General features: G+C 33.2%; 4 protein-coding genes across 7 annotated transcripts in view; 1 reads left to right on the forward strand and 3 right to left on the reverse strand.

Moving 5' to 3' along the window:
• The window catches only part of LOC135835650 (synaptogenesis protein syg-2-like), a 494,360-nt gene extending 476,099 nt beyond the window's left edge, over positions 1–18,261 (reverse strand). Inside the window, exon 1 of one of the 2 annotated variants that reach the window (XM_065350008.1) lies at positions 17,641–18,261. Coding sequence is in view for 1 of the 2 variants with exons in the window: in XM_065350007.1 (XP_065206079.1) it covers positions 9,592–9,673 (82 nt within the window). In the remaining variant the exon portion in view is untranslated. Of the gene's footprint in view, positions 1–9,591; positions 10,293–17,640 lie in introns of those variants that run through there. The other variant, XM_065350007.1, reaches the window with a different exon arrangement.
• Positions 18,262–18,825: 564 nt separating this feature from the next.
• ATPsynCF6 (ATP synthase, coupling factor 6) lies at positions 18,826–19,764 on the reverse strand. The gene is made up of 4 exons (XM_065350011.1): positions 19,606–19,764; positions 19,355–19,511; positions 19,144–19,274; positions 18,826–18,956 (listed from the first exon to the last, which is right to left on the reverse strand). Exons 2-4 carry the CDS (start codon positions 19,507–19,509, stop codon positions 18,925–18,927), a joined length of 318 nt encoding a protein of 105 aa, XP_065206083.1. The 5' UTR covers positions 19,510–19,511; positions 19,606–19,764; the 3' UTR covers positions 18,826–18,924.
• A 275-nt stretch (positions 19,765–20,039) lies between these two features.
• LOC135835651 (uncharacterized) lies at positions 20,040–21,386 on the forward strand. Its single transcript, XM_065350010.1, has 2 exons — positions 20,040–20,235; positions 20,376–21,386. Exon 2 carries the CDS (start codon positions 20,380–20,382, stop codon positions 21,322–21,324), a length of 945 nt encoding a protein of 314 aa, XP_065206082.1. The 5' UTR covers positions 20,040–20,235; positions 20,376–20,379; the 3' UTR covers positions 21,325–21,386.
• Positions 21,387–21,490: 104 nt separating this feature from the next.
• Positions 21,491–24,513, reverse strand: part of pnt (pointed) — a 127,183-nt gene continuing 124,160 nt past the window's right edge. For all 3 annotated transcript variants that reach the window (XM_065350021.1, XM_065350019.1, XM_065350022.1), the window contains one exon: positions 21,491–23,085. In XM_065350021.1, coding sequence (XP_065206093.1) covers positions 23,022–23,085 — 64 coding nt within the window. In that variant the 3' untranslated portion in view covers positions 21,491–23,021. The remainder of the gene's footprint in view (positions 23,086–24,513) is intronic.

The raw sequence follows: 24,513 nt of genomic DNA on the forward strand, positions 1-24,513 counted from the left end.
TCTCACCTTCCACACCTTTTCATAACTTTACATCTTCTTTTCCATCCCAAAATACGATAATCGGACGATTTCCATAAAACAAGGGGAAAAATTCGCGTGTCGACGATTTTTTTATTCAAAAACACGAAAGTACCTACGATTTGATTTCAAAGAGGGCGGAATACACATTCACATACTATAATGCATTTCAAGGTTATACCATGCCCGCCAGCATAATCCCAAGAGACACATCTATCGTAGTGGCGTGTTGCTTGTCCCCTTCGTCTTTCGACTAGTTCTCAAAAAAATGAGGAAAACTACGTACAGGTAGGTATAGTGCAGATATGCCCGACTTACACGTAATAAAAAAATCATTTCAACATTGAACCGGAAATGATTTTTCATCATTTCGAGTGTCATCCTCAAACAATGAAATTTTCATCTTCCAATACCTCTCGCAATAATGTAATTAAATTCATACAGATAAGCCTAATTAACAAAAATATAGGGAGCGGGATGCTAAAACCTTCCCTTATATTATAGCTTATCTCGATTATCGGAAATCTCAGCCGGAGTTGAGCGACCGCGTATAGTCGTTTTACAAACATACCCTTAACGAGGGTTGGTAAAAAAAAAAAATGGCAAAATCAAAAAACGCCTAGATTTATGGCAACTTTGCAAAACTTTCTGATAATTTTGCACCTCTCCCAAGGCGAACAGAAATTATACGGTATAACGATTCTCTAGGCAGTAAATTTACTCGTACACTACACCAGCTCCACTTCCTCCATTCACCCCCCTCCCCCAAATACTCTACCGCTACTCTGCATACCACGTAACTGTCCTAACTACGAGTATACGTAACCATTACCAAGCTTCTTATTTTTCCTTCTCCATTTAGCATCCAAGCTAACCAATTTCCTCCTCATACTTTAGCCAATATTATTAGGCCCATTTACTCGCATATTTTGAGGATACGAAAATATTACCAGCTTAGTAATCACTGCGCAGTATTTTTTTTTTTTTTTGAATGTGAACGCGAAAGGTGCATGCATTTGATTGTTGATAAAAGACCGAATAATCCTCTGCTGCCCTTTTTTTTTTGACCAGCGCCGTTGTCGACGTTCTCTCGAGCGATACACGAGCAGTCGAGCACATACACACGTGGACATTGTTTACTCTTGAAAGCAGATTAATGTACAGATGGGGGTAAACCAGGATCAAAGCGAATTTAAACAAAAAAGTTGCGGTTGATTTTTTCCATTTTCGATTAGGTATTACTATGTACCGACCTGCGAGGGTAAAAATTTATTCAAAGATGATACGCTTGAGGTTATTAATCGTATAAGCTTCAAAGATTTCTATCTTCCTTTCTCTCTCTCTCCCTTGTACCCACATATCGACTGTATGAGACACAGTTCAAAGATTTTATAGAATAGGAGACAATTCACCTGTCCTTTATCCGGCTACATGCAATATTATCACACTCCTCGCAAAATTTTCAACTGCATTGTTATTAATGATTTATAAATTGTATTTTTTGAAAATAATTTCAATTTTTTAGAACATGGACTTCGTCAAATATCAAAACAAAATCACAATCCACCACTCATCATGGAAATCTTATCCAAATTTCAATTCAGGAAGTTCATAAAACAAGAGGAAATTTTCACTTTTGCTACGGCCGAACTATTGGAGCATTCGAAGCTAAACTTTCCAGGATCGTTCTTCGGATTGGTACCTACCAATTTACCGCGAAAATTTTACAAAAATCGGTTCAATCAAGGGAACCAAGATTTCATTCCAAAAATTTTACAATAATGCATAGATTTATGACAGAGGAGATAGAAACTTGATTGAATAGTCTATATTTTTTAAAACCTAACTAACGATATTTATTGATGAACCCCCTCCCCTCCCCTCCCCTCGCCCCATTAAGATGGTAAAAAGATAGCCATTCAACCCCAAATTTGGTTAAAAGTAATCTCAAGTGTCTCAAGTGTACGCATTGATGCCAAAACTTTTCCACCAGAAAGTTTATCTCACCACCACACCTTGTAGAATTTGGCCCCTAACACACCTGAAAGATCAAATTGAGATATTTCTGGAATAAGTGCATAAAAATTTTAAATTTTTTATAAATTGTAGGTTTTAGGTATATAAATTCTGAAAAACACGACGCGGTAAATTTTTGTAAAAAGTTGATAGGCACCTAGACCTACGTATTTTCTGGAGTTTTCTCCAGTTCGAAATTTTCAAGCATTTGTAAAAAAAAATTTAAAGGTGTGACATGTCTAAAAGTACTTATTCTATTGAACTGATGATCTGAAGGGAATAACGTTACCCGGTTAACACCCGACTAATTACATTGAAAAAATAATACGTTGAATGTCACACGAATATGCAACAATAAATGCATAACTTGCTCCGGATTTTTTAGAAATTAAATTCACACCTTTTATTCTTAAGTGAAACAAACTATCATCTGGATTCAATTTATGAGATTCAAATCATATCGTTTGAGTAATAGTTCTACCTTTTCATTAAAAAAAAGGAAATGACTGCAGTGGTAATAAATTATTTATCTATACATTTATTTTCATCTCATCACTCATCACGGAATGTTTCCAATTCGATTGTTTGATAAATAATTATTAGGGCTAGGATTTTTGAGCGCTATCAAACACGTTTTAAGCGCTATAAAAAAGTAATAAAAATGTAAAAAAAAAAGCAAAAAAAGCGCTATCAAATCCTACCATGTTACCTATCAAAATGAAGGTTTTTTCAAACCCAGCAAGATACCTCCCTTAAATGTATGTACAACTTGAACCAAAATGAACGAAAAGAAGAAAATGAAAAAAAAAGGGAAAAACTGAAACTAGAAATTGAAAAAAAAAATATATGTGACGTGACGGGACAAAATCGACCTTCGGACCTAAAAAATTATTTTTCACTTTTTGACGGATTTTTGGTACTCGGACATTCAAAAATCATTTAAAACCACCCAGAAGTTCCTATGATTTGCATAGCTCCATATACAGGGTAATCCAGTCAGAAGTGAGCTCATTTTTTGGATTTTTTTATTTTTTTAAAAATTTTTTCATTATTTTAACTTTTAAATCGATCTGGAGGCGAAACAAAGCGTTCTACGAGAAAAATACATCGAGCAAAGTTGTAGAGAATTAAATTTCCAAAAACCTAGAAGAGGTTTATTTTTCTCAAAAATGCATAGTTTTTCCGTTTTTCTCAAAAAACAAAAACCTCATGATGATTACCATAAAATTTCTGTTTTTTGAGAAAAACGGAAAAACTATGCATTTTTGAGAAAAATAAACCTCTTATAGGTTTTTGGAAATTTAATTCTCTACAACTTTGCTTGATGTATATTTCTCGTAGAACGCTTTTTTTCGCCTCCAGATCGATTTCAAAATTGAAATAATGAACAAAATTTTAAAAAATTTGAAAAAATGAGCGCAATCACAACTGAGCCCCCTGTTTCAATGTAAATAACCATTTCACCCAATGATGTTCACACAAAACAGACAAGAAACGTTATCCAAGACTATGTTTAGCTCAGTTTAGCCGGAGAACGTGATTAGAACGCAAGCGCTTCCGCTAAATGAGCAGAACTGGACTGAAAACGTTAACCCCCCATAACTCAAAAACTTGTTTTCGGCTCGAAGGTCGATTTTGTCGCGTCGCGTCACATATAAATAAAATAAAAATTGAAAAATGAAAACTGAATCTGTTATTTTTCAGTTTTTCCTCCCTTGTTTTCTTGAACTCATCTTTTTTCAACAAATATTTTTTTTTTTTAAATATGCAAAAAGTTGATAAATTTTTGTATTTCTGGAACTAATTTCTTCAATTTAACCAATTTTTTACCAAAAAAAGCGCTAACGACGAAAAAAAGCCCCAAAAAAGCAAAATTTCCGCCTTTTTAGCCCAAAATAAGCATTTATAAGCATTTACCCCCCAAAAAACCAAAAAAAAAAGCACTATCAACTTTCACCATTCGCCTCAGAATATCATGAAACGCAAAGAAAATATATTTATGCCGTATAGGGTGTTGCCACAAAAAAAGGATTATCATAAAAATCCTAGCCCTAATAATTATCAATAAAAGTCACACATCCAACACGACCATTAGGTCGAAGTAAAAAAAAAAAGCTGGGATGGAAAGCTAGCTAAAAGCTTAGGAAGATTGGGATTTTTGAAAGCTAAAAGCTCTAGCCAAAAGCTTCATTTATTCAGCTTTCTTTCAGCTTTTTTATAAATTCATTTGTTTCAGTTTTTGTTTGAGTTCTTTTTTGATTTTCACATTTTATTTTTCACAAGTTTCAGTTTTCTCAAGTTTTTTTTTCGTTGTCGTTGTGAGTTTCCATTTTCCTTTCTATTCACCTCATTAAAAAACATTTGAAAAGCTGAAAGCTAAAAGCTGAGGAAGTTTGGGATTTTTGAAAGCTAAAAGCTAAAGCCAAAAGTTTCATCTTTCAGCTTTCCATCCCTGAAAAAAGTCTTAAATTTTGACGAAAATTGGTGAGGAAGTTTTACTTTGAGTGAAAGACTATTCAGAACATTTTGAATATCCTTCAGCTGCAAAGGAAGCCGAGCCAAAGGTCCTCAAATTGGAGTAATTTCTTTAGAAAATAATGTTTTCCCCCATTTTTGAGTAATGTCATCTCTGCAAATCCCCCCCCCACCATCTAAAAACTATTGACATGGATTTATGAACCTCCCCGATTCTTTGATGTTGAAATTCAATACAACTTTTGGTCCTTGACAAGCGATTTAAATATCAATGAATCATGAAAATTTCAATTTCTTATTAATTTTATAGCACTTTTTAACCATTAAAACTTTTTTGGGGGAGGGGGTAAAACTTAGAAGCATGTTGAATTCGTGCTCATCAGTTCAAAATAATATGTACCCCAATTACTATACACAGCCATTTCAATAAAATTTACCAAATTCGCTTTTTTGGGTTGATTTTCTCAAACAATCACTAAAAGGAGCGAAAAAATATGAATTTTTATATTCTCATCAGAATGCTCGCAAAAACATTAACCCGACATCGGGGTACTTCAACCAGCTGAGAACGAATCTTGACATTAATTTTTCTGGGACAGAATTTTTACTTAATGATACAACAGTGCCTCAAAATTGATGAAAAATCAAAATGTTTACGATCCATTTATCTTCAAGCCGCTTGTAAGTAGAGGATTAAATTAACATTTTCAAAAATGACGCTCATTTGAAGATTCCTGGCCCATGCTCCTCACTGAGAAAAAAAATTCGAGCTGTTTCATTGCAACTGAACTCACCTATCACTTATTACACAGCATTCGTCAAAAAAAAAAAAAAAAAAAATGAAAACTGATTTTGATACGAGAATTTATCTACTTGTGCATTAGATGCTGATAATTATGATAATTTATCCCCATCCTGCTGTTTCATGAATTATCAACAATAACACAAAAATGTACTGTATCAACGTTACCTACATACACGTACACACACTCATTTTACAAGTACCTACATTACATATGTATGTTTGAAGAAGAACTTAGGTTTGTGCCATAGTGTACCTATACGAAATAAATGAAACAGTGACTTTATACCTAACTCGGGAAAAAAAGACTTCCCATCATACCTACTCTGATTTCTGTATGTATAACAGATGGCAACAGAAAATAAAAATCTTCTCAACAAACCATATCCAAGCAGGTAAATAATAATATTATACAATTTTTTATTGTATCTAATATTTTACTATGTACGTAATTTTAGAATATTACTTATATTATTTTTAATTTACTCTCAGGTTTTGAAACTAACTACTACCCATTAGCTGTTAATTAAAGCACAAAAATATTGCGGATGCAGTAATGAATGACACATGGAACTTGTACAATTTAGTGGAACTCACAGGAGATATCGCAATCATACCATCAAGTATCTGCTTAATCATACATTTTTATAAATTTTTCCAAAGTGGTAAGATACCAAGTCAAAGCTTGGCAACTAAGAATCTCACTTTTTACTGTTTTCTTTTATTATTACACAATGTATTTTCGTACATTTCGGATTTGTTTCTAAGTCCAGAAACATACCTATTTCTTTTTTTCTCATATTTTCATAGTTTCATAAACCTATCGACTACGATTTTCAAATTAATCATGGCTCTCGATCTAAGCTTATGTTTTCGAAAAATTGCTTTGTATTTGCAACAGCCTTCCACAGACCATAAAAACAAAAAGTTTTATACGTATTGCTTTTTAGGAACAAGCATTCCTCTGCTTTACGTTTTGGTGTGGATTCAATTTTTAAATAAGAGTACTTTCAGTGACGTAGAATATTCATTTTATACGGAAATATTGATAACTGTTATTCGCGTCTCTCGTTTAATTCCGATTGCTGGTGCATTTTGGTACATACAGTCAGCCAGCATCGATAGAAACGAATTAAAGTCTAGGTTCTCGCTTCATATTCGTCTTCTTTTGATGCTCGGTGGTTTCGCTGCTTTCATTAGTATTATGCAACTTTGTATGATGATTAGACTGGAAGTGATTATTTTGATCGATAGAGCCTCGAAAGATGGATTGGAAACGAGTTCTTCACGAGATAACCATATCAGGCAGGGAATTCTTTCGTCATTACAACACTTTGGAACTATTTTGGAGGGTATTTTTATTGCAATATTTTTTACATTCAAAAAGGATACATTTCGATCTACTTGTACTTCTTAGTAGTGGTCCTATTTTTATATTTATATGTGTAATTCTTCCTAGATAATGTTTTAATATTATATTAGGTATGGATTATCTTTGAATTTTCAATTTTAAATAACTTGAGCTGTATCAATTTAGATTCACCTATAGATACATAAGTAATTTATGTACTATTGTATGTACATGCATAAATTTTGTTCCTGGTATTAAAAAAAATACACAAATTGATAAACAAAAAACTGGATCTTTTGTAGCACAACCTGAACCGAATAATGAAAATCTATACATTTGACCTGATCGCTTTTCCCCCAAAAAAAGTTGGCAGATTTTGACCAAATTTAGTAGAAACCATCATTTCAAGTTGAAAGTTACTCAGAAACAATTTTAGCTCCGGAGGTACTCCTGGAAGAGAGGTATGAGTTCTCAAAGAGGGGGCATTTTTGAAAAAATTGTTGTTTTTTCGCTGCTCTGTCGCTACCCAACTTGTTTTTTTGGAAAAATTGCCTAAACCCAAATGAAAATATTCGAGATTCTGAGTCAATCTTTACTATTACCTTCAGAATTCCAGACCACTTTTACGGTTCCTTCTACTGAGCAGTTGAAAATTTGCCAATCGCCGATTTTTGGACGAATTCGTGTTTTGAAAGCCTTCTTTTCTGCAAAATATTTCGCATTATTTATGCCAAAATATTGAAAGATATCATTCTTGGAAATTGGGGGATATTTTGGCCACCAGTGATGCCAATTTTTTTGGTCATCATTTCGAACTTCAAAAAATCGAGATAACGACCAAAAAATTGGCACCACTGCATTCAAAAATATTTCCCCAGTTTCAGGAATTATTTCTTTCAATATTTTGGCATACTTAATGAGGAATATTTGCAAAGAAAAAAATTTCAAAACTGGAATTTATCCAAAAATAAACAGTTTACAAATTTTCAACCGCTCAGTAGAGCTCTATAGAAAAGGTCTTGGACGATTGGGTAGTGACAAGAGCGAAAAACCGCGATTTTTTCGAAAATGGCCTTTTTTTGAGAGCCTAGATTTCGCGACAAGATGGTTAAATCAGAAAACCATATTTTTCAAATCGGAGAAAAGATATTCTCACGTTGTTATGTTCTTATCGTTATTGTTTTTCACCCATTCCGTAACTTCTCTACTGAAAAGGTCTTCTCCTCTTTTTTTTGGGGTCTTTTAGAGAAGGTTTCGACTCTTCATCCAATATGAAAATTCAATGAGCAAGCAAAACCAAACCGAATCGCTTTTTTCAAGTCCAACCCTGTATTAGAAGACTGGAAAGAGAAATGTGCCTATATTGGGAACTCTTTACATCTTTAAAAAGGTTACTTTTTTTCAAATATACACATTACTTATTAATAAACGTGTGTCCGAATTCCTTTATCGAGAGAAAATGGTCTCGAAAGAATGCTTTAAAAGTATTCTGCGACGACAGTTTAATTTTTATACCGGAGAGACATTTTAGGTAGGAAGGTACTAGGTACACAAATTCTCACAGAATTTGAATAAATATTCCAACATTATTGTCGAATAAACGTGATAATAGATTTCTATTACTTTACATAGAAACGAATCGTTTATTTTGGAATATTGACCAAGGTTATTACAAATCGTTGACCCTGGAAAATTTAAGAAAAAATAATGAAAAAAACATACGACATGAAAAATTTCAATTTTTTGCTGGGCAATTGATTTTTCAATTCTGGCTAAAAACTTAATATGATGTAACTTAAGGTTCATAAAATGAAAAAAAAAAGTTGAAAAGATACATTATTTGAAAAATTGAGTAAAATTCAATCTGAAGTAGTGGGTAAAATTTTCGAAAAATTCCGCTCATTCCGAACAGAGATCAAAATTTTTCAACTGAAATTTCGAAAGATCTAAATTTTTTCTGCAGAAATTTTCATCTAAAAGAGAAATCTCTTTAAATAATATTGTTTTCGAAAATGTAAAATTTTTCATGCCTTGGAAAATTATTTTATGATTGTGACAACGAACTAAGAATATTTTAATCTATTTTTTTTTTTAATTTCAACAAAACGAAATTCGAAAAACTTTGTGCTTCTCCCATAATATTCCTTCTTCAAACACAAAACATCACGTACATTTTTCTCCAATTTGCATCAAATCGGTCGCATAAAATTTAAATTAGTCGAGTTTGGCAAGATCCTAATTCCTCTGAGAAATCTTACTTTTCGCGAAGAAAAAACTTATTTTACTCCGTCACAAACCTAGATAGGGTAATAAAAATTTCCAAATTTCAGGTACGTTTATCCATAAGCACAGAATAGTTAACATTTTCCATTTGTAAATGAGACAGAAACTGCTTAAAAATTCAATCACTGATGTTGAATTAATTTCCAAACAAGTGGATTTGATAAATCAAAATGTAACTGACTCTTGACAAGTTGAACTCGATGCAAGAGTTCATGCGATAAAGGCTTCGGCTTCGCTAAAACAATGGCAGTTGGTAATTTTCGACAGATAACAATTTGATAAATTAACAACTGACAAAATACGAGTACAAAATGTGCACCTTTCTACATTTCAAACATGACGAGTAGGTAACCCTTTCCATCACTTCGGACAGTTGAAAAACGTAGATAGGTATACCGAAAATTTGATTCAAAAGATGAATTTTCAAATTTGAAATTCATCTTAGATAAAAAAATATCTTGAAAATACGAAATCACCAAGAAGATTACGTAAAAAAAATATTTACGTCGAAAGATTTTGATTTTTTTTTCCAAATCTCAATTTTCTCTTAACATAAAATCACGTACGCTTTAAATAACCGAACGAAATATTCAGTGAGACCTGTAAACGAGCAGTAATTATTTTAAAAAATCAACAATTAAATTACCTTGTTGCTCGGCGATTTCAACTCGGGCAGAAAGCGCGTACAAAATATTCCATAGGATGAAAAATACCTCCAAGATATGCATATTGAACTTCACATAAATACAGGTAACATCACACAGACACAAACACCTTTTCGCATACTGTCGACTTTTTCTATATTTTCTAAACGAAATCAACAACCGATCGTGATATTTGCTCGAGAAAACATCGGTATAGATAGCGAATTAAATTCTAAACGCGGAAAAATCTCGTTTGAAAAAAAAAACAACGTTCGATATGCTAAAAAATTTCTACTAATTGAAAAAAAATTAACTAAAATCACCGACGATATGATCCGATATGTGAACTTGATCGATATGCAGTCATTTTCATTCACAAAATTGTTTCGCAGTTCGTACGACGAATAATTTTGGAAATTTTACCTCGTGAACTATCCATCGTGGGGAAAAAATTCACGCACAAATCACTCAACTTGAAATTTTCCAATATGTAAAAAAAAATGTAACTTATGCAGTATAAAAATTCTACTCGACCTCGATAAGTAATTTTTGGAGTCCGAACGATTAAATTTTTTAGCCGGTAATCACCGATCGCGATTATAATTACGTAACGAGAAAACAATCCGAAGCTGAAGAGCAACCCCGACGAGCGTTCGTGTTACGCGAAATTTTCATACCAACTGAAACATCACCACCGCCGTTGACCGAAAAAGTCGCCTCGAAATAGGTATACGTTTTCTTCTCATTGACGACGACGATGCTGACTTGGTCGTCGCACCCCCCCCCCCTCGCTACGCTTTTCCACGTAACCTAGCTTTTTCCCATGGAGAAGTCACCCCTTTTTCGCATGCATGCGCAAAATGCCTCTCGCAATTAATATAATTTTACTTGATTTCCTAGTGTTTAACTCACCTCGCTTCACCTCTCTGCTTTATTTTCTTGACCCTCTCTTCCTGTATGTCGAACTTTTTTATAAAGCTATTATTTTCTTTTTTGCTAGGAGACTATTTTCTAGCATTCTGCCAGATAGATACTCGTAAGAATCTTTACAGTTGTATGTTGGTTAGGTATTTTGCTGTATCTCGAAGTGAAGGCAACAGTTTAAGAGAAAAAAATGAAGAACAAATGTGTACAGTTTCTAAACTTTCTCTTCGTATTCCTATAGTTCATTTGAAAATTCATTTCATCGAAAATGCAAACAAGTAGTTCAAGTCAGGACCAGGAGGGATCTGAACAAAATTGAAATTACTCATGCACAATACTGAAGTTTAGTTGAGGAGTGGAAAAGGACATTGGAGTAAAAATCAGTAGCGTCACGAACATTTTACGCACCTTTAATCGCAGATGAATTTGAAAGATGCCTAAAGTTAAGGTCAATGCTCTTAAGAGGCTTGACAAGAAGACATACTACCTTGAGAAGCCATACAGGTAAGTCAGTACCTTGATATTTCAGATACATGAGTCAATGACCTTAGAAGGCCACACCAAAATACAGACGACATTGAGAGACCAGCCAGACGGGTCAATGACCTTAAGAGGCCAGACAAGAAGACAGACTACCTTGAGAAGCCATACAGGTAAGTCAGTCACCTTGATATTTCAGACACATGAGTCAATGACCTTAGGAGGCCACACAAAAATACAGACTACATTGAGAGACCAGCCAGACGGGTCAATGACCTTAAGAGGCCAGACACGCAGACAGACGACCTCGGACAGCCGCAATAGGCGCTCACGTAATCTCGAGAGGCGAGACAGGTAGGCAGATGACCATGAGAGACCACACAGGTTGGTCAGTGACCTTCAGTGCCAGTCAGACGGGTCAATGACTTTAAGAAGCTAAGCAGACAGACAGACAGACGACTTTGGGAAGACATACTGGCGAGTTTGTCAAAGTCAAGTGCACTTATCATAGGTAACAAAAAATCAAAGATTTTCAATTTCATTGACATTAACATACCTATGTAATTATGGAATAAGAAGATGAAGTCAAGGTGAGAAAAATAGATTTTGAGTTGTTGGTGGTTTTGGGTATTTTCAAGAGTGAAAACGCGATTGGGAGTGGTTTCACTTCACTGGTTTCATGCTCCTAGGAGACTTGCATCGTCCTCAAAAACGAATTTACCAATTTCGGAATGATGAGTTGAAGTTAAGGTTGAGATCACATGGTCGAATTGACTTCAAAGACATCATTCAAACTAACAGGGATGCAGAATTTTTCCCTCGAAAGTTTCATAAAGGTACATACGAGGTACACAATACATGCAGTGCTACCCCTAAACTCATAAAAAATACCCAAACTTTAAGCTCGATTTTCTCAAAAAGTCACTTTTCCATCTTCACCTTATTTTCTTATTCCACATCACGTTTCACGTATGATGTATTTCGAGTTGATATAAGTCCGTAGATTAATTTTGGCCGGGAGAGTGTCCCGGAAGGTGGTTTAGTGGTTCTCAAAATAGCGGGAATCATTTTTTTAAATAAAAATTATAAAACAGAAAAAATTAATTTTGGTCCAAATTTGGGCCAATGGTGTAGTTGGTTGTCTTTTATGCTATAATGTATTTCGAGAAAAGAAATCGGCAAAATTGACCAATTTGAGCGGGAAAACCATGAAAAAAATCAGGTTTTTGCGGTTTTCCACCAATACCTATAGACAGGTAAGTATGGAAAATTTTGAGAAAATATATTCTGTACATCCAGGTGAGATAACATCATATGTATATATTTTTTTCATACTTGTACCGCTGAAAGAAATGACCAAAATTGCTGTTTAAAAGTTAAAAATGCGCGTTTTTCCCACAAGATATGCTTGAATTTTTTTTTTAATTCCATGAATAACTCTTGATGTATGTATCTAACATCCCTGCAAGTTTGAAAAAAATCGGGTAAAAACTTCTGAAAGTAGAAATTTTTAATTGAAATTTGCAAATTTATCCCTTTTGAAGAGATTAGAGGTGATTTGGCAATCTAAAAATTAGTGTACGCTGAAATCTCTTATAAGAATGTGAGAATGAGGTTGAGAAAGCTGACCGATAGTACAGTCATTTTAGCAAAATTTTTAGTCGAACCTCGAAAAAATTGGGGGCAAGCTGAATTTCACATTATTTGTTCAGATTGGTCTCTAAAACAACCCATCAAAAGTTGCACCCCGCAACTTGACTGCTACCCCCGCAAGAGGTCATTAACCTTTGCCGAAACATGTTTTTCGGCTTTATCGCCGAAATGAAGGGTCCAAGAGGGAAAATGTTCGAATAAATATTATTCTACGTTAAATTTCATATTACCTTGACCAGTTCAGTTTTTCCCAAAATGGCGATTTCACCCTTACTAAGGAGGGGGTAAAGTTGTCAATTTTATGAAAATTGTTTTAAAACATGAAAATCGACCATTTAGAACGTGAACTCGATTCACGGTACACTCGAAAATATTTTGACCAAAGTTGCACGCCGAAACTTGTATGCTACCCCCGCAAGAGGTCATTAACCTTTGTCAATCTACGTTTTTTGGCAATTTAACCGAAATGAAGGGTCGGAGGGGAAAAAGTGATTGAACTAAAGTTGTTCTACGTTAAATTTCCTATAGGCATGGCCAGTTCAGCTTTTCCCAAAATGGCGGTTTCACGCTTACTCAGGGGGGAGAGGGGTAATATAATGTTGTCAATTTTATGAAAATTGTTTTAAAAAATGAAAATTGACAATTTGAAACGTGAACTCGATTCAAGGTACATTCAAAAATATTTTGACCAAAGTTGCACACCGCAACTTGTCCGTCACCCCCCCCCCACCGCAAGAGGTCATTAACCTTTGTTAATCTACGTTTTTCGGCTATACCGCCGAAATGAAGGGTCGGAGGGATAAAAGTAATTGAACTAAAATTATTCTGAGTCAAATTTCCTATAAGCGTGACCAGTTCAGTTATTTGCGTAATCGTAATTTCAGCCTTACAGTGGAAGTGTTTCAAATTGAAAAAAGTAATTAAAAAACTGATTTCGCTTTTTTGATAAATACTTAGACAGGTGTCACATGAACATTTCAAAAATTAGAAAAAAATGGTAAAAAATATTCTAAAAAACAAAAATTTGATGAAATTATAATTTTTCAAACTGAAAAGATGATACTTAACCTTCTATGCCATAACTTTTTCATTAGGTAGGTACCTATTTGCTTTTGTTGTGTAGGTAATATGATTTTAAAAAAAAGAATAAAACGACACCTAGCATTAGAAATTTTTTTAAAAAGTATGTTGAATAGGTATACCTATAAAACATTGAAAAAATCAAGAAATTGATTTAGGTAATTTTTTAGTAAGTTCTGCCTAAAAAAATTTAAAAATCCCAAAAAAATCTCTAAAAATCAAAAACACCAGAAAATCAGGTTTTAAATGGTTAAAAGTTAAAACTTGATTAAATATGTAGCAGAAAAATGTGTTGAAAAATAAGGGCACTTAGGTATCAGAGGGTGAAGGAGGGAGGTAGGCTCAAGTCCAGCTGATTAGTCAAAATAAAAAAATAAACCAATATTTGAATTTAGTCTCATTGAGATGGTCACAGACAACATGTCATTTCACTTTCAAATTTTGACCGAATATTAGAGACCAAAGATTCCACTGGTATGCTGCCCAGGTGACCAATGTGAGGTAATGATTATAATTTGTAATAAAGATTTATCGAGGGGAATCAAATAAACTCACTTCAATTTTGTTTTTCTAAACACCATTCTTGACCTCTTGAATTGATAGGTTGTAGTTTCAAAAGATTCAAGAGACTCCATCGAATTTTTAAAATTTTTTGTTTTGGAATAATTTGTATCAAAGAATAAAAGGTTCATTATCTTGGTGTATCTTTCGATTAGGTACCTAATTTGAAAACATATTTTCAAATTCGTTTGGTTCAAATTCAAACTTTTCTCCGATGAGGTTTTTTGAAAAAATAGGTGAATGAATAGCAGTTTGCGAACGAATCAACATAAAAAGCTACGATTTGGCTTACAGCCTATTTTCGAACAAAGAAATCAATTGGAAGGCATTTTGAGTGTCCTAGGAAAAAAGAAAACTTTTATCCCTCCGACCCTTCATTTCGGCGGTATAGCCGAAAAACGTAGATTAACAAAGGTTAATGACCTCTTGCGGTGGGGGGGGGGGGTGACGGACAAGTTGCGGTGTGCAACTTTGGTCAAAATATTTTTGAATGTACCTTGAATCGAGTTCACGTTTCAAATTGTCAATTTTCATTTTTTAAAACAATTTTCATAAAATTGACAACATTATATTACCCCTCTCCCCCCTGAGTAAGCGTGAAACCGCCATTTTGGGAAAAGCTGAACTGGCCATGCCTATAGGAAATTTAACGTAGAACAACTTTAGTTCAATCACTTTTTCCCCTCCGACCCTTCATTTCGGTTAAATTGCCAAAAAACGTAGATTGACAAAGGTTAATGACCTCTTGCGGAGGTAGCATACAAGTTTCGGCGTGCAACTTTGGTCAAAATATTTTCGAGTGTACCGTGAATCGAGTTCACGTTCTAAATGGTCGATTTTCATGTTTTAAAACAATTTTCATAAAATTGACAACTTTACCCCCTCCTTAGTAAGGGTGAAATCGCCATTTTGGGAAAAACTGAACTGGTCAAGGTAATATGAAATTTAACGTAGAATAATATTTATTCGAACATTTTCCCTCTTGGACCCTTCATTTCGGCGATAAAGCCGAAAAACATGTTTCGGCAAAGGTTAATGACCTCTTGCGGGGGTAGCAGTCAAGTTGCGGGGTGCAACTTTTGATGGGTTGTTTTAGAGACCAATCTGAACAAATAATGTGAAATTCAGCTTGCCCCCAATTTTTTCGAGGTTCGACTAAAAATTTTGCTAAAATGACTGTACTACGAGGAAAAAGTTGAGAAATATTCATTTTGTCAGAAATTGTACGAGTAGCACAAGCACTCTTTTCTCTAATGCAGTATCATAACCTTGGCTTCGACCCAACTGAAAAATCGATAGAATTTCTGAAAATCATGTGTCCTCAAAAACATACATTTTAACATACATCGCGATTTTTTGTGAAAAATTTCATCCCCCACCTCTCAAAATCTGTATCACTCCTTTGGGTTTGGCCCAAATGAAAAAACGATAGAATTTCTGAAATCAGCATCCTTGAAAACCTGCATTTCGACATACATGTCCATTTTTCGAGAAAAATTTTCTTATCCCACCCCTTGAATGCAGTATCATCCCCTTAGCTTCGCCCAAAGTGAAAAACTGATAGCATTTCTGAAATCAGCGTCCTTGAAAACCTACATTTCGATTTTTTGTGTAAAATAAGACCTACTCCCCTATATGTTCTCACCCTCCCTTGGAATCGAAACAATTATTGCAAATTTGGGTTCTACGGTACAAAAAACATTGATATAAACATCATTATTTCGGTAGTAAGAAAATGTACACTTACGTTGATTACATTTCTAAAATTTATTCAACATATTAAGCAAGATAAGGGTCAAATTTGACCCCCTCAACTACCTCCCAGGAGGGGTGTAAAAAGTGCCTCCGAGTCTTATTCGATGGCATTTGCTTTGTAGTATTCGAAAATCGACATTAGAACCTTCTCCCGCTAATTGTATCCGGTGCACAGTTCAAAGCCGATTTTCGCATCAACCGCAAAAAATGGTTAAAGGCAGTCCACACAGGCCCCAAATAAACTTATTTGTGCTAAAGTTGATTTTTAGCCGTTCTGCAGCAATTTCAAGTTTCTGGAGAAATGATAAAAAATTGCTGGAGGCTCTAAAATGACTGGAATTGAGGTTTTACGAATTTCGACAGTCGTACCTAAATGAGTTAGGAACGCCATCTGAACCACTTCCCGAGAAAATTCCATTTTTCATCAATATTTTATATTTTTGGTATTAATACTTAATTGATAATTTTTCGGATTTTTCAATTTTCTAAAATTTACCAAAAATCGAGAAATCAACTTTAGCACTTGAAATTTTGGATTTGGAGTCCTGAGGTGGTCCCCTTTCCATCTAGCTTTGATTCGTTCATTTTCGTTTCTGCCGGTTCAGGTACATACTTAGTTAGTTCCCTTGTTAGTTTCTTGTTCAAGTTTAGCTATTGTGCTTAACATAATGCATAATATTAATATCTACCTCCGCGGTAGATAGTTAGATACGCAGAATAATACATATGCTATCTACACACACATTTTTAAAAACCCCAACTAAAACTAAATTCACGTTTGAATATATTAACTTCACTCTGCAAAACTTGTTTTTTTTTCAAGCAATCCTTCATTTTTAATTACTGTTTCAGAGCACTTAAGCTTACTATAAGCAATGAGAAGAATATTCATACGCTTAGCTTGAACAAAGCCGACCAGGCGACTAATGACAATATAATTCATAGCAATTTTTACACCGTCAATGAAATGGCGAAGAAAGCACTGCAGGTCGCAGAAACACGTAATCCTACAAGGGTGTAGATCTTTAAAATACGTAAGTACCTATAAAGCTTCGAATGCTGGAAACCAGTGAACATACTAAGAAATATCAATAGCATGATTCCTTCTTGCGTTTTGTTTTGTTTTTCTGCTACAAACTGGTCATGGTCATCTACTCGTATATTTTGATCCAATCCCAGGAAGACGTAGATACGAGTATAGTAACCCTCGACACTCCGACAGAAAAATTTGAAAACAACAGCCAACGTTGCTAATAATCTATCGTTAGAAGGTGACAGTGAAATCATTTCAGTGATTGCATATGATCCGAGGATAAATAATGTGAGTCAATAACGAAGTGAGAGCAAAAGTTTCAAGGGATGAAATAAGTGTTGAGTTTAAATCTAATAGGTATTCCAACTTCCGGTTGAACTTGAAGCGCTAGTTTTTCTTCACTGCGATGCGTTTTTCACTTCGATTTCACATAAGTTAGATACTTGATACATTTTCATATTATCTTTTCGTAGGTATTGCAAATTCTTAGCGTCCGGCGCTGAACGTGAACATATCAACAAACAATTAACATCGTGAATCAGAATCTAAACTATAGCCAACTCACCATTATTGTTGAATTGAAGTGGAATATGCTGAAAAGTTGCATTATCTGTCGTCCTGTCGTCGAAAGTCTCGAGTTGAAGAAGAAAATCTTTGGCTCACAATCAATATTGAATCGAACTTGGGATGGAAACTGCTGCAGTAGTTGGAAGAGATCATCGAAGGTCTGGAGTTGGTGAAGTTGAAGAAGAAATACGAATACCTACGATTTTACAGCTAAATGCTTGTAATTCTTCGATGAACACAGTGTGAAATTCATACAATGACAATCACAAAACACCAGTTTCAAAAAACACACATTACAAAATGATACTGACCTTTAATCATTGACGAATAAATAAGTACTTAATAATCGAACATATACCGACCACCAATATACCGAGAAAACAGAATTCAACTATCATCTAGACAAGGAGAATGCTTCCAACAGTTCCAACGCTGGAAATTCTCCACGATTGTTGTATTGTCGAACTTTTTCACGATCAAAAGGGCAAGGATCAAATTGTTATTATTTGATCAAAAAAATCACTGAATCGAATGAGACGACGAAGTCCATCAATTTCGCTGAATAATTTAACAAATTATAAAAACATAGCTGATTTCCATAGCATAATAATTAATTGAAAACCGATTCCGAAATTCCGAACTAAAGACTTGTTTATCTAGGTAATTAAAAAATTTCAATGGTTTTCCAAAAAATTAAAATCTACTTTTTGGTGATGACTGATGAGGTGCAACTTAAAAGTAATTTTGCACAAAGCAATATAGCCATTTTCATGATGAGGTGACAAGTGTTCGATAACGAAATTTAATTTGCTTTGCCTTTGGATTATAAAAATTGCAATGAATTATCTGTTTTCTAAAAGGCGAGCTTTTCATTGAAAATAATTATAAACAATCTAACACAAACAATCAGCGATTTGAATAAAACACGTACAATCACATCGAAACCAAAAAACAGAAGTGTAGGTCACCAAAATAAAACACGAAAGGAGAATTGAGGGTTAATTTCGCTCTCAGTCGAATCATTTTCAATATTTCAGCTTTTACAGATGTGATTAAGTGTATTGAGTACATCAGCATCAGCCTTCGTTGCGCACCGCAAAACTAATAATTCATCAATCCTCAGTAGTCAGTACCTAAACTAAAAAGCAAATAAATATACGACAGAGGACAGACAAACACTTGCAACACTTACTACGAAATTTATTCCTTGATTAACAATAATAACATATTACGCACAATATAAATTTAAATTAAACCGACAATTTCTTTTCGAATTACACATTTAGAAACCTGGTTGAGGATCAACTTTTGGCTCTGAAACAAAATCAATGAATACGAAACACATTAGACATTTGCGTACAATAATCAACTTTCTCAAATCAACATTGTAAGTATACTGTAAGGTAAATACATTCGTAGTAGAAGCACTGAAGCGAATAGAAGAAAACAGAAACACAAATTAACAATATTCTCGTAACTTCGTAGAAATATCAACACTCACCTTCCAATTTAATCTGAGGAAATTGAGCTAAATCTTCGGGCTTTTCACCACCGTATTGTTTAGTAACTCGATTCAATTCGTCTTTCAATTGTTTCTCCAGGGCAGGATTATCTTTCAAGAAATTTTTATCGCTGGAAAATCGAATATTTATCATTAGGTAAAGTTATTTGAAACGAAGACTAGATACCACAGAACAGAAGTGTCCTCTTACGAGCTTTTTTGCTTGAATTCGGTGAGTTTATCCAAAAATAATTGTTGAATGGGATCGCTAGCTTTGGCTGCAAGGATATAACATGATCCGAAATTTCTTCTAGATACAGATGACAGGGTGTTTAGAACACGAGAGATGCTCGAGTTGAGGGCCATTTCTGTAACACCATAGCATAAATTTAGATAAAATATAATAACGAGTGACTACATTATGAAAAGCATTATGTGAAGCAAGAGGTAAAATATACAAACCGAATTAATTGCACGATTGACGATTTATTCGCTATTTAATAATTCACCTTCAAATTATTACAAACTTCGAAGATTTTTTGATTACTGATACGATCAACGACTTGCACAAAATACTGGATCGCAGTATCTGGACTGCGCAATGCTTCGACGTTATTTTGTCGAAAAAAAGTGGATGTGGTTCAACAACTTTTTTATTTTTTAAAAATTTTTCATTTTTTAATTTTTTCTCATGACCGTTTATTTTATCTTTTATGACGACTGGCTTGGCTCACTCTCCCCAAAAAATTGATGGTTCATTTCATTTTTAATCATTTTCATGAGAAAGAAGGTAGGGTACTGTAGGTGGAAAAAAAATTAAAAAATTAAAATTAAAAATATTTTATTCAAGGACCTTTATGACATTGTGCGAGTTGTCCATAAATAGACTTTATCCTTTATATCTATGGATTTGTCCGTGTTTGAGCGGCGTGAGGGCGTGGCTTCGTTATCAAACTTGTGTGTACTTGTTTGCAAAATTGAAAATTTTGTAAAAGCGCAAAATTCATTTTCATTTATTCAAATTTTATTCAAATGAACGTTGAATTTCAAGTTGAATTTTCATTTTCAGCCTTCTTACTTCTTATTCTTCAAGTAAGTAAATACTGAATAATATCATATTTTTTTATTTCGACGAAATGGAGGAAAATTAATAACATTCAATTCATTTGCACATTGCATCATAGTCTACTCTAGAATCGACTAACGTTACTTATTTCAACTTTATATTACAGAAAAATGCATAAGATTCACTGCTCCAATTCATCAACTCCATTTCCCTCAAACCAAATAGCGACTCCTTATGGAGCCCACCCAAGAACTGCGGTCCAAGACACCATCACCGGCTGTGTCACCGGCATATCGGACGTGCTGTCAACACATCCATTATGGACGTTGAAAACTCTCACTCAAGATGGCCTGAAATCCAAAGGTATCGCTCGCCTCCTGCGAACTAATCCATTAATCTTATACAACGGAGTATTCGCGCACTCGATGAGTATGATACCCATAACAACTGTTCGAGTTTTCCTTAGCAGCACTTTCGAGAAATGTTTAGGTGACCGGAATACCCCAGCGACACATCTGCTCACTACCGGAATAGCTGGCGGTCTGAGTTCACTCATAAGTACACCGACCGAACTCGGTCGAACGATTAAATTAAAATCTACCACGCTCCAGAAAGAAGGCCACGTTTTGACGCATTCGTTTCAAGATACTTCTCAAATAATGAAAAAAGTCTGGCAAACCGAAGGTCATATTCGTTTATTGAATGGGTTTTCATCAATTGCTCTTCGAGACGGTATCTATACGGCGGCTTTTTTCTCCGGCGCTAGATTATTTAAAAAGGTCATAAATCCGTACTTTGAGAATGAAGTTGTTAAAAGCATCGTTGCATATTCTACCGTCAGTATTTTCGCCTCATTTATTAATCATCCTTTTGATGTAATAAAAACCAGACAGCATGTGGCCTTCACAACGTACTGGCAATTGAAGAAAACCAATTTGAACGACTCTAAGTTTCTCAAAGCTACTGTTGCTCTTTATAGAGAAAAAGGCGTTGCTGGATTTTGGCTCGGATATCCTGCCAGGGGAATGAGGTTTTTAATTGGTTTGGTGGTGAAAGCTTCGGTTTTGGAGCAAATGGAATATTTTTGGGGTATTTATAATCAACGTGTTGATTAAAGTATTGATGTACATTGTACCTACCATATACTATGAATAAATCTGTGATATTGTTGTTTTAATTTTTCTTATTATTATTTGTTTTTTAAATTTCAACTTCAGTAGAATCTTCTAAAATCTGAATAAATTATTCCAATCACAGGGTGATAAAAAAATCAAAACCGCATAATATTTTCAATATATTTGAATATGACATTTACAAAGTGAATGATAAAGGTATGAAAAAAAAGAAATACCCGCACACGTGTAAACCTTTGAAGGATCCACGTGTACACGTGTATGTAAAACATAATTTAACAGTATTAACATGAACATGTACAAAAAAAAAAAAAAGAAAGTAATACTTTCTAACAACTTGATCTTTGCTACAAAATAATGATTGTTTCATACGTCGTTCGACTGCGTATCAATCATAACATAAACAAATAAAAAGAAAGAAAAAAAAACAAGAATACAAAATGGTAATACAAAAAAGTAATACACGTAATTGACAACTATACCCTGTTTCACTGGATTTACGTATACAATACGACTCTTTCTAGAAGAAAAAAAAACATCACAATGCGATTCAATAATAATGTGACATTGGAGAAAAATTTCCTTACATCTAGGTAACCTATTATGTATAAGTTAAGGAAGACGAAAAAAAAATGCGTTTTTCATTAATAATAAAAAAAATTTAAGGTGTTAATACGGATCCATCTTAAATGGATCTTTCATCGTACATAATACTAGAAAAAAACACTCGAAAACAAAATTTAAAAAATACATTAATCACTATTAAATGCCCTAATTAGTTATTGATTTTTTTTTTTAAATAATAAAAACAATAAGAGGCAAAACGAAACACACATAATACACATTTTATATCGAACCGGCAAAGGAGAGTATGAAGGGGAAAGGGGAATAACTTTTATTACAGCACTTCTAAGCTCGGCAAATTTTTAATTAACTTAACAGGTATCGAAATATACATCGACTAGTGCCTGAGACGTTCATTTAAAAAAAAAAAACATAAGTAATAATAAAAAGTTATACATATTTGTTCGTTTACTTCGCCACCTACGATAACTGCTCAGGAAAAAAAGGATTTAAAAAAATAAAAGACAAAAAAAACATAACAATAACACACCAAGTGATAAGGCACTTTGAAAAAGTATCCATTAATGTATCACGTATTCGAAATAAAAACTAATTAAACTTAACATCGAATCGAATTTTGAAAAGAGAACATTTCAAATTGCTCAGCGCAGTAAATTTATTGCTTAACAACACGCTTTGAGATCTATGCCAAATTAATTACAAACTTCCAAGAAATATACCTTTTTCCTTTACCTTTGATTTTTTTTCAGGTCTCTGCGATACATTAAAAATTAATGTAATTTTGGTGAAAGTTTTCAGGTAAAAGGATCCACAAGCAGAATGGAAATAGGTATACTTCTTCGAAATTTCGACTTTCATCAAGACTAATAATACATGTAGTAAATAATAAAAATGGAAAATACTTAAAATACACACTTATAAAAAATTTCGTTATGTACAAGGTAATTTTTCGTGTTAATTTACATTCTTATTAAAGAACTTTTTTTCTTTTTTTTTTTTTGGTTTAAATCGGTTTTATTCGACATTTTCTTCGTTTTTTTTTTTTCAACGACAAAGTAGTATACCTATTGATGGAAAATGGATTGAATGAGTGTTTAATCGTCTTCCTTTTTATCTGGTTTTAAATCTACGTATTCGTGGATTTGTTCGGGGGTACAACTGTAACAAAAAATTAACAAAAAAAGGTTAAAAATATGAATTGAAAAAAATAAATAAAAAATAAATATGATAAGAGTAAACATTACAACTAAAAACGAACCGAAGGAACCGTACCTGTTCATTATATTTTTTAAAGTGTGAAGAGATGAGATACCTATCATCGCAATTTTCTGTACAGTTTTTCGCCATATTTTTCAATTTTCAAAAAACATAAATTTTTAGAGTTTTGATTTCTTTGCTTGAATTTTAATTTATTAAAATCTAGAAAAAGCCTGAATTTTTGAACTGTACAGGGAGAAATTGAAAGAGCATTCGAATAATGTACACACCAAACCAGAATTTCATTTTTCGATTTTTGACAAATTTTTAAAAATTCAAATTTAGTTTATTTTTTATGAAAACCTCAAAATTAGATCAAGTTAATTAATTCATCAATTTTTGATTCTTCATAAAAAAAATAGACCAAATTTGAATTTAAAAATTTGCAAAAAATTGAAAATGAAATTCAGCCAACTGAAATATAACCTGGAGAATATTCATTAAATTATCATTCGGTTTTCATTTCTCTATAGTCCAAAATATTTTCTATCGATCAAGACTCAGGATATTTCACATTTTTTTCATCGGATTAAAACTTTTGTCATCTATATAAATAGTTTTGATAAGTACATATTATAAAGTTTTTTTTTTTTTTTTTTTTTGAAAAATGTACTTACTCGTTATTTTTATTTTTGAGCTTTTTTTAAAAATATTTCCAAGTGACAATTTTTGTATTTATACTTTGTGACATTAAAATAGTATTTAAAAAAATATAAAAAATAAAATAAAATAAAATCTATTTTAAAAAATCCTGCTTCCTTTTTTCAGTGATCATTTTCCATTTTTTCAATTTTTGAAAATTCAATTTTCAACTTGTAGAAATATTCATAATATAATATTTTCATTATTAATTTTGGGTAGGTAGTTTTTTTTTTTTTTAAATTCAACCATACCACCTCACTAACGATAGATTAAAAATATTTGAAAATATGTAATTATTTTGCAGACAATCTCGCACCATTCAAATCGTGCCTAATGAAATATAGGCATATTTTCTAAAATATCAGTATCTCGTGGAAATGTTCAAATAAAATCGAGAACATAAATCACGCTTGATCGATTTTTAAAAGATTCCATAAAATTTCACAGAAAAATGGTCAAATAAAATTACACGTAATTAAATCTGAACAATTTCTGAACTGAATTTTTAATAACATCACATAAAATGTTATCAAATTACCGAATAAAATGACATCACAATTCTCGTTATCTTCCATATTGAATTGATAAAAAATCTGATACAATTTGGAATAAGCTTAGTCTTTTCCGTTGAAAACCATGACACATTGACACGAGACAATTTCCGGATAAGTCAAAATGTCAAAAAAA

This window comes from Planococcus citri, chromosome 2, assembly GCF_950023065.1.
Source record: "Planococcus citri chromosome 2, ihPlaCitr1.1, whole genome shotgun sequence".
In the NCBI taxonomy this organism is placed as follows: Eukaryota; Metazoa; Arthropoda; class Insecta; order Hemiptera; family Pseudococcidae; genus Planococcus; species Planococcus citri.